The 10,339-nt window shown below is 40.9% G+C and overlaps 1 protein-coding gene across 1 annotated transcript; it reads right to left on the reverse strand.

Moving 5' to 3' along the window:
- Positions 1-7,108: 7,108 nt before the first annotated feature.
- On the reverse strand, positions 7,109-10,339 carry LOC105997874 (keratin, type II cytoskeletal 6A; the record flags this gene model as incomplete). The annotated part of the gene is made up of 8 exons (XM_013032420.1): positions 7,109-7,341; positions 7,446-7,480; positions 7,655-7,875; positions 8,611-8,736; positions 9,297-9,461; positions 9,572-9,667; positions 9,814-9,874; positions 10,188-10,339. Coding segments are annotated over 8 exons (1,089 nt in total), but the record flags the coding sequence as incomplete, so codon positions are not given.

A 10,339-nucleotide genomic window follows, 5' to 3' on the forward strand; every position in this document is an offset into this window, starting at 1 on the left:
TGTGTGTGTGTGTGTGTGTGTGTGTGTGTGTGTGTGTGTGTGTGTGTGTGTGTGTTGGTACTGGGGCTTGCTCTCAGGACCTGGACACAGTAAACTTAGCTTTTTTGCTATAGAATGGCATCTTACCACTTGAACCACAGCTCCACTTTCAGCTTTTTGCTGGTTAATTATGAGTCTCAAGAGCTTTCCTACTTGGTCTGACTTTGAACTGCTATCCTCATATCTCAGGCCTACTGAGTAGGTAGGATTATAGGTATAAACTATCAGCACCTGGTAGTTATACTGATTTAAAAATATTTTTGTTTTTCCGAATCAGCCAAGTAAGCTTTATGTTTTATTTTATACTGTTCAACAATATCTGTTTAAATAATTTACATTATCCGCCATAATTTTTTTCTCTTAGCAGTTTACTTGCAAATCACTGTGCAGTGTTTAATCTTTATATCTCTCTACTTGCTCATGGTGTTTTATTCTGCATGCTACCCTTTCTTTCCTGTTTCCTATATTCAAAACATGAAGCTTAATAAGACTCACTAATTTATCGACATGTTTCAGAAGTATATATAGCAGTATGCCTATTTAAATACACATTTGTTAGTTTTATCTATTTACAAATTGAGTATGTAATAAGTGTTTAAGGATCAAAACATGCTAAGGTTATCCCCACCAATTTCTACACACATAAGAAAAACAGTGTTTTTAGTTCCTTCTAGGAACTTCAGTTGTTTTTTGTTTTGTTTTGTTTTGTTTTTTTGTGAGATGTGTTCATTTGTGTGTGTGTGTGTGTGTGTGTGTTTGTGTGTGTGTGCGCGCACGTGTAGGGCTGTTTCTTTTGCAGATATGAACATTTTCACGGACATATAAATGTTGAAAATGTTTTATATAAGTAACACATATGTAATATATGTTATACATATTACATATGTATTATATATATATTACATATGTTGTCTTTTCTGGTTATTCTTGTATCCACATCATCTCTCCTGTCTCCAATTTTTCTATGTGTTTTAAGCATTCTAGATCCCCTTTCTTAACTGTAGACTTTTTTTAACTGCTTATCTTTCCTTGCATGTCCCTAAGTGGCAAGCAGCCTTATGCTTCTCTTTGTGCTGTTTTCAAGTTAGTCTTCATCCATGTATGTGCCTTTATGGTTTTTTTCTGTCCCTTTTCTAAACTCTGCCAGCTAATGTAATCTTTTGCTCTCTCACTATATTGTTTCTTAATTCTCTTACTTTGCATTTAATTCTCTTACTCTGCATTTGCTAATATTTCATTGTGCCATTTTTTTACTGAGTGTTAAGTGCCTTTTGCTTTGTCAACTGCTTTCTTGCCTGAGTCCACAGATCTTTTATAGGTCCTGCAACTGTTCCTTTCTGAGCAGTTCCTATTTTTGAAATAGACATCTTGTGGACACATCTTCAGAAGTATGTGGAAGGAAAAAACAGGACTATTTCCTGGCTAACAGGAATTCTCATTATGACACACAGCTGAGTAATTCTCTTATTCTTTAATTCAGCTAACCCAGCAAAGATTACTGTACTGTAGCTCACAAGCTCTCTGCTTTCTTTGTCTCATCATTAAAATGCTGCTAATAAGCAACAATGCCATCAACTTGACTAGGCCTAGGAGTGCCCAGATATTAGGTTACACATAATTCTAGGTATATCTGTAAGAGTATGTCTGGATGAGATCAAAATTCAAGTTGGTTAACTGACTAAGGCCAGTCTCTTTGTCCTAATACGGACAGGCTGTTTTACTCTGTTTAAGGTATGACTATAATAAAAGGCCACGTGCTAATCCTCTGTGGGACTGCCTCTGAGCTGAGACATTGCTGTTTTCTACCTTCAAACTGAAGCTAAAACATCAGCTTGTTCGGGGTCTTTGTTTGTGTTTTTGATTGCAGTACTGGCTTCTTTGGGACTTAGTCTAGAATAGGGTTATTGATTGTTATGGAATTCTGGATCACTGTGTAGAGATACTGGGATTATTAACCTCCTACATGTTCTTTCTTGCTTGCTTCTTTCTCTCTTTCTGTTTTCTTCCTTTCTTGTCTTTTTTGTGGTACTTGGGTTTGAAGTCAAAGTAGGTGCTTGTTAGAAAGATGCTTGAACACTCGGGCCATGTCCTCAGTTTTGCTTTTGCTATCTTTGAATTGGGTCTTGATCTTTGCATGGCAAGTCATCAACCGTGAGAGAAAGAATTGATAAATAAGACTTCATTAAAATTAAAAGTTCTAACATTGAAACAAGGACACAGGATGACCCAGTGCAACAATAATACCCACAAGACAGCATATTGGAAATGGACTTTACAACTTTGGGGTGGGGGAGGTAGGACAGGGAAAGGATAGTGGGGGAACAATAAAGGAGGAGGTAACAATGCTCAACATGAAATTTACTCATTACCTTACTCATATACCTAACCCCTCTGTATAGCATCTTTACAATAAAATAAAATTTAAAAAAAATTAGAAGTTCTTCTCTGTAAAAGCCAATGTTAAGAGAAGGAGAAGTCAAACCGCAGACTTGAGAAAATATTTGCCAATAATGAACTGTCATTAATAATGTACAAAGAACTCTTAAAATGCAACAATAAGTACATAAAACAACCTAATTGTAAAATGAGCTAGGTTTTTTCATTTGTTTTTGTTTTTGCTAGTCCTTGGTCTTAAACTCTGGGCTGGACACTGGGCTTCTTTGTACTCAAGGCTAGTGCTCTATCACTTGAGCCACAGCTTCACTTTCAGCTTTTACTGAATAGTTTATTGGAGATGAGAGTTTCATAGAGTTTCCTATCTGGGCTGGCTTTAGACTGAGATCCTTAACTACTCAGTCTCCTGATAGCTAGGATTACAGGCATGAGCCACCAGAGTCCAGCAAAATAAGCTAGTTTTTAAAAAGCACCTCACTGAACAAAGTAACTGTTGACAATTTAGCATATGCTGACTTGTAGATGCTCCATGCCATAGGTCATCAGAGAATTAAAATGACAATGAGATATCACCACATAGTGTTTGTTACAATGTCCAAAATTCAGAGCTCTGACAGCATAAAATGTTAGACACAAGCTCTCTCCTGCATGGCTGGATGAGCACAATGTGTCACAGCCACATTGGAAAACAACTTGGCAGTATCTTTCAAACCTAAGCATACTTGTTCCAGACAGCCCAACAACCACAGCCCTCCCAAATGAGGTGAAAAAATGAATCGCACAAAAACCTACATGCTGATGTGGGTTTTTTAAGCAGCTTTATTCTAATTGCCAAAAACCTGAAGGCACAAAATGTCCTTTGGTAGGTAAATGGATACATAAATCAGTACATCAAGACAATGGAGTATTATGAAGCACTATAAAATGAGTTATCATGCTATGACAGGGCATGAATATTACTAAATGAGAGAAGTCAATCTGAAAAGTCTACAAACCATGAGAGTCTAACTTTTACAGAAGATGGTAAAAGCATGAATGACACTCAGAGCCAGAAGAAGGAGGGATGAATAGATTGAGTATAGTAGACTTTAGGATGAGACTATATGTTGCTATTATAAGGCTATAATGGTTGATATATGTTCAAATGTATACATGCATTTTTTCCCAAAAACACACAATAGGTAAAACAACAAGACTGAATTCTGATCCAAATTATCGACTTTGGATAGTAATGGTACGCTACTGTAGTACATTCATCAGTTAAAATGGATATAACTAAGCTGGGTGCTGGTGACTCACACATTGTAGTCCTAGCTATTCAGGAACCTGAGATCTGAGGATTGAGGTTCAAATCTGAGCCAGCATAGATGAATCTGTGAGACTCTTATCTTTACTTACACAGCAAACCAAAACAGAAGCGGATGTGTGGCTCAAGTGGTAGAGTACCAGTCTTGAGTGGAAAAACCAGCAAGAACACAAAGCCCTGAGTTCAAACTCCAGTACTGGCACACACACAAAAGATACCTCCTATTAGGTGTTGTTGATTGCTTTTGAGTGCTGGAATCTCTTCACATATTTACAATACACGACACTTGTTCATGGTATGTAATTGTCTATATATCGGTAGAATTCAATCTGATACATTTCATTGAACATTTCTGTGACTATATAAAAAAGTTTTAGGTTGTAGCTCTTCTTTCTGGAAATGTCACTATCTAGTTTTGGTGTAGTGACACTGTAGAGAATGAGTCATTGCTCCTTCTGCTTCTGTGAGATTATGAACATTTAGTACAGTTGAATGCCAGAACTGCCTGTAATCCTAGCTACTCAGAAAGCTGAGGTGAGGTCTGACGATTGAAGTTTGGAGCCATTCCAGGCAGACAAATCTGAAAAATTCTTATCTCAAACCATCAGAAAAGAAAACAGAATTGGAAGTGTGGCCCAAGTAGTAGAGTGCCAGCCTTGATTGACAAAGCTGAGTCAAAGTTCAGAGCCCTGAATTCAAACTGTAATACCAGCATGAATGTACACCCCCACACACACGCACGCACAGTTTGGTACAACTTCATTTAAAAAATGTTGATTTTTTTAACAATAAAATATAACCCGTTGCTTAGTTTTAGAGTTATGTAGAGTTTAGACTTAATATGCTCAATAGCTCTATGGACATTCTAACAACTGATTTATTCTGGTGTGAAATGGGTATTTTGTGCCTTCTAGAATATAGCCTGTTTAATCTAAGCTATCAAATTTTGACATCTAGTTCTTTGTTATATCTCTATAATATTTTTACATTCATGGACTATAAAATTTTAATTTTTTTCTTTTTATATAAATTCTTTTATTGTAAAGATACTGTACAGAGGGGTTACAGTTACATGAGTAAGGTAATGAGTACATTTCCTATTGAGTATTTTTACCCCTCCTTTGTTTTTCCCCTACCATCACTTTCTTCCCCACCTCCCCAACTCCTCTTACCCCCTCTCTCCCCAAAGTTGTAAAGTTTGTTTTCAACATGCTGTCTTGTACATCTCATTGTTACAATGGGTCAACCTGTATCCTTGTCTCACCATTTTGTTATTTCCCTTACCCTCCCCAAATTAGAAAAATGTATATACAAGATGAAGGGTACTGGAATCAAATACAGTGAAAACAGGGATTATACCTATAGGAAGAACCTATAGTAAATAATGCTGGGAAGGTGGCTCAGTGGTAGAGTGCTTGCCTTGCATGCCTGAGGCCCTGGGTTTAATTCCTCAGCACCACATAAGCAAAAAGGAAAAAGCTATAAGTAGTGCTGTGGCTCAAGTGGTAGAGTGCTAGCCTTGAGCTGAAGAGCTGAGGGACAGCACCCAGGCCCAGAGTTCAGGCCCCCCGACCAGACCCCAAAATTTTTTTTAATTTTATGTACACCCATATATTATTAACTTCCTTTTGATGTTTTGCTGAACAATATTCCTTTTACTTGACAATATTCCTTTGTATTCTTTCTCATAGAAACATCTACGTGGAAAAGGTGTTTAGATTTCAGAATCAGTCTTTATACGGACCTTTCTGTAGTCTTTATCAGAACCTTATTTAGGTTCTGCTACCAGAGAAGCTCTGGGAAGAACCATATTGCCTGGGAGCAATGAAATGTGAATACAGAAGATAATAACACAGAAAGATCCAGAAGTACCAGTCATATCCTATGAGACGAGAATCTGAGAGTTTATTTACTTTTTGTGACAATCTAAGAGTTAGTATTTTGTGTGTGGGGGGGGGAGAATTGGAAAGTTAGGATGATAAAAGTCACTAGCAAGCTTAGGAGAGTCAAAGCTAGCTGATTTATCCCAACCTTTATTCTGGATTTTCACTCAACCATTTCCTAGACATTAAAGCAGAACAAATCATTCCTGAGAGAGGAATAGAATTATCCTTTCTGATCAATAACCTGGAGAGTAAGGTTTTTTTGAGTCTCTATGATGTACTGAGAGTAAAAGAAGGAAAGAATATTCTGCTACTTGTTCCCACATGAAGAAATAAGAGTTTGAGTATTACCTAAGTATTTGGGTCCTTAATATGACCAACGTCAATGGCTCCAAGTTTTCTGGGTTGTGGAGAATGTTGAGTTGAGATACACACCCCCATCCACACACCTTTCTGGGTTCATAAATTTCCTTAGGACATTTCTAGAAGTGTAGCTCCAGTTCGAAAGCTATTCATGGCTACTGTTACCTGACATCAGGCAGGCTTCTTGGTCATGAGGGAATACATGATTATACAACTAATATTTCACATTCTGGTCACATGACTTGTAATTAACCAAGGATATGATTCCCAAATTGAACATAATGGTCTAGCTCTGACATAAGAGACAAAAGGTCTTAGAGCTCACATGAGAGGGAATACACTATTAATTACAAGTATGGAAAGTTAAAACAGAATTTCTACTAATGGTGAGCCAGATTCCTCCATTTGCTTGGTAAGAATCTAGCTGGAATTGATCTGGGCAGGCATCCTGAGCATCGGGATAGCAAACTGCTACTTACTAACTGTCTCTAAAGGAGAAAAGCAAAGCTCATAGAATGTGAAAAGGACTTTTCAGAAACCACTTCTATGAAAAAAGTTAAGAACCCTTGAAACTAAAGAAAGGCAACAATGAGAGGTGAATTACATTATAAATCTGCTTTATTGAGCAATTACAAGAAAGCAAAGCAAAGAGACAACATCATAAAGAGAGAGGTTCTAAGTCACAGGACTCATCGAAGTGCAATCACAGCTATCACCAAGGTGGTTCACAGGAGTGTCCCATGGGCATTTTTGGGGCCACTGGGAATTATAGAGGAGCTGCCTTGTTCTGGAGTAAGACCCAAAGAGGGATTTCTAGAATAAACTGGGCAGAGATCCTTTTTCTCATCAGGCTTGGCCTCAGAGATAGAACAAATGAAGCAAGACCTTGATGACTTAGGAATGAAGTGAGCACCACATGTACATGAATTGTGATGTTTAGTTAGAGGTTGACATTTTACAGGTTAGCCATGAGGTCTGACAGAGGAACACCAAGGGCCTGTGGCATCCTCAGCTCCAACTAGAGAGCAGGGGCAGGAGAACAGAGAAGGACAAGCACCTGAGCATAAGGGCTTTGCAGCCAGAGGTAAGGAGAGCATCCAGGGACCACATCCAGTGGTAGACTTTAGTGCCGGTAGCTCTTCCTGCTGGAGGAGGTGGTAGTGTATTTGATGGTAGAGGTGCTGCCCCCAGAGGTGCTCAGGCTGCTCCCAATGCCTCTGCCACTGCTGGAACTGAAGCCACCTCCAAGGTTGTGACCACTGCTGTAGGAGTAGCTGCCACTTCCGCCTAGGCCTAAGCCACTGCTGGCACCACCGGCACTGCCATAGCCACTGGAGATGGTGGACTGCATCACGGCTGTGGGTAGGATACAAGGAGACGACACACACAGTGAGCTCCCTGTGCCAGACCAAGCCAGCTCACAAGGGCTGAGACAGGAAGACACACAACTCGATACTTACAGATGTTGACTGGTCCCACGCCTTCACCGCTCAACCTGGAGGAAGAATAGAGAAGTGAGACCCAGGGAGTTGTCACCAGCATTCTGTGGGATGTCCTGACCCTTTCCATATCTGTAATGGCTCTAACCAGTGTCCTGTAACTTTATGCTCAGTGCTTGACATCCTGAAGGTATCCTCAGAGTTTACGAGCCATGTGTGGTGGTACCCACCTGCACTCCTCGCCTTCCAGCAGCTTCCTGTAGGTGGCAATCTCCACGTCCAAGGCCAGCTTGACATTCATGAGCTCTTGGTACTCCTTCAGCAGCCTGGCCATGTCCTGCTTGGCCTTCTGCAAGGCATCCTCCAGACCTTCCAGCTTGCTCCTGGCATCCTTGAGGGCCAGCTCACCTCGCTGCTCAGCATCAGCAATGGCAGCCTGCAGGTTGGCACACTAGGAGGGGAAAACAAGCGCAATGAACTTAATAGTCTAAACTTCTCACAGAAGAGTAGCCTTGCTTCTTCTTTCCCATTGAGGAAAAGTCCTAGAACCCACAATTTAGAGGCTATCATCCTTCCTGGCCAATGTCTTTGTAGTCTGAAATTTGGTCTAGTCTTGTAAATCATGCCTTTACTCTTTGGGTTCACCATCCACATGCTGATCTAGATGATAGAGGTGGTAGATGTAATAATGTATTTAAGGCCAGGGGTATTGGGTGAACTGGATCTCACCAGTTGTTTAAACTGCTTTCTCCAAAGACATCCAAGGAGCATTTTGAGATCCAGACTTGGTTATACAAATGATCAAGTCTTCACATGAATTTCTTGGGCCTTAAACCCATTGGTGAAGCTCTAAGAATGTGGGCTATACTGCTCTTACTCTCTTTCACCTGAGATTCTGAGCAAATTCGTAGCACTGTTATGCATGCTTTCATGTTTCTGTTTCCCATCCTGTCTGTGCAATTCAGAAGTCAAGCAATTTTCTTACATACACATTCCATAAAACATTGATCATTGCAGCTGGTTCTGTCACTATTCATCGATCATGATTATGTCTTTTAACCAGTGGGTACCTCCTCTCTGAAGCTTCACTAATCCCTGGGAAACTCCCCCAAGTGATAGTTGATGACTGAATACTAGATGGCCTCACAAGAACAGAAGGTTTTCTTCATCACTGTCCCCAGCCTACCTGCTTCTTGACGTGGTCGATCTCAGACCTCAGCCTCTGGATCATGCGGTTGATCTCAGCAATCTCCTGCTTGGTGTTGCGCAGGTCATCCCCATGTCTGCCTGCTGTGATCTGCAGCTCCTCGTACTTGAAAAAGAGAGAAAACCCTACGTGATCACGTACTTGCAAAGGAGGAGTTTTACTTTAGAATCAGTCATCTAATACTATTAACCTAAGGGGTTTTTTTCTCTCATGATATATTTTAGGAAAATCTGATGCCACATGACCTTTGGTTGAACAGAAGTCTGCAGACCATCCTAACTAAGACTGTGGCAATGTGCTAGGGACTGGCAGTGTCTGTGCTGTCTACTGAGAGCTAGCAGGCAGGGTGAGGTTTAAAGAAAAGATGCCTAGATTGTTATTTCTATTAGTTTTTCTCCTGCTTCTGGGCTCTATGCATTCGAGATGTAGACACAACTCTATGTAAATGATAATCAGCACTAACAACTAGGAGCAAATCTACTTTAAAGTAAACTCTTTAAGGTAAACTCATAATAGTGAATATTTATTTTATGAAGGAAAACCACAGATTTCTTTCAATAGATTCTTCTTTCCTCCCATATTCAGTTAATCAATGAAGGCAGATCTTTCCATTATTCAATGTGAGGGACACAGGGATACCTGACATCTGCCACCTCCCTGCTCACCTTGGTCTGGTACCAGGACTCAGCCTCAGCACGGCTCCTCTGAGCAATCTCTTCATATTGGGCTTTCACCTCTGCAATGATGCTGTCCAGGTCCAGGCTACGGTTGTTGTCCATGGACAGGACCACAGAAGTGTCTGAGATGTGGGTTTGCATCTGAGACAGCTCCTGAAGAACACAGGGAGCAAAGGTCAACCCTGTCTGTGAAGAACCAGAGCTTCCCAGCTCCCAGCTCTTCCCACTGTGCAGAGTGCATAAAGGAGAGGGGGGAAGCTTACAGCATCATAGAAGGCTCTCAGGAAGTTGATCTCATCCCTGAGACTGTCTGCCCTGGCTTGCAGCTCCACCTTATTCATGTAGGCAGCATCCACGTCCTAGAGACAGAACCCATCAACAAGGGAGGAGTCAGCTGAGCTCCCATCTCCATCTCCCTGCCCATCTTCCTGTAGGATGGGCCAGAGAGACAGAGCCATGGCTCTCCTTCACCAGAGAACTGGAAGCTCTCAGTCGATCATCTCACCTTCTTCAGGGTCACAAATTCATTCTCTGCTGCTGTGCGTTTGTTGATTTCATCTTCATATCTAGGAGAAGAAGGGATTAACACATTTCAGTCAGCATTTGCATGAAATCAAAGCAACCTGTAATCCCACACTTCTCGTGAATCCAAGTGTCCAAATCCACAGATGATTTTACTCATGCTTCATTTTCCACTTTTTGTTTCCCCCTATCCATCCACACCCTCCTCCTGGAAATCTACACCTTGAGCAGATTTACTGTTAGTGCTGATTATTATTTGCCTAGGCATGATTGCCCAGGAATTATGCCCTCATGAACCCCCATTAGTGTTCACCTGGTGCTTTATAAATGTGAGCCTATTTCTCTTCTTCAACTCACTTTCTCTTGTAGTCCTCCACCATGTCCTGCATGCCTCTCAGCTCAGAGTCCAGGCGGCCTCGCTCCCCAGTGATGGAGTCCAGCTGCCTTCTGAGGTTGTTGATGTACTGCTCGAACAAAGGCTCCAGGTTGTGCCTCACAGTCTTGGTGCC

The sequence above is a fragment of the Dipodomys ordii genome, unplaced genomic scaffold (assembly GCF_000151885.1).
Source record: "Dipodomys ordii isolate 6190 unplaced genomic scaffold, Dord_2.0 Scaffold155, whole genome shotgun sequence".
Lineage (NCBI taxonomy): Eukaryota > Metazoa > Chordata > Mammalia > Rodentia > Heteromyidae > Dipodomys > Dipodomys ordii.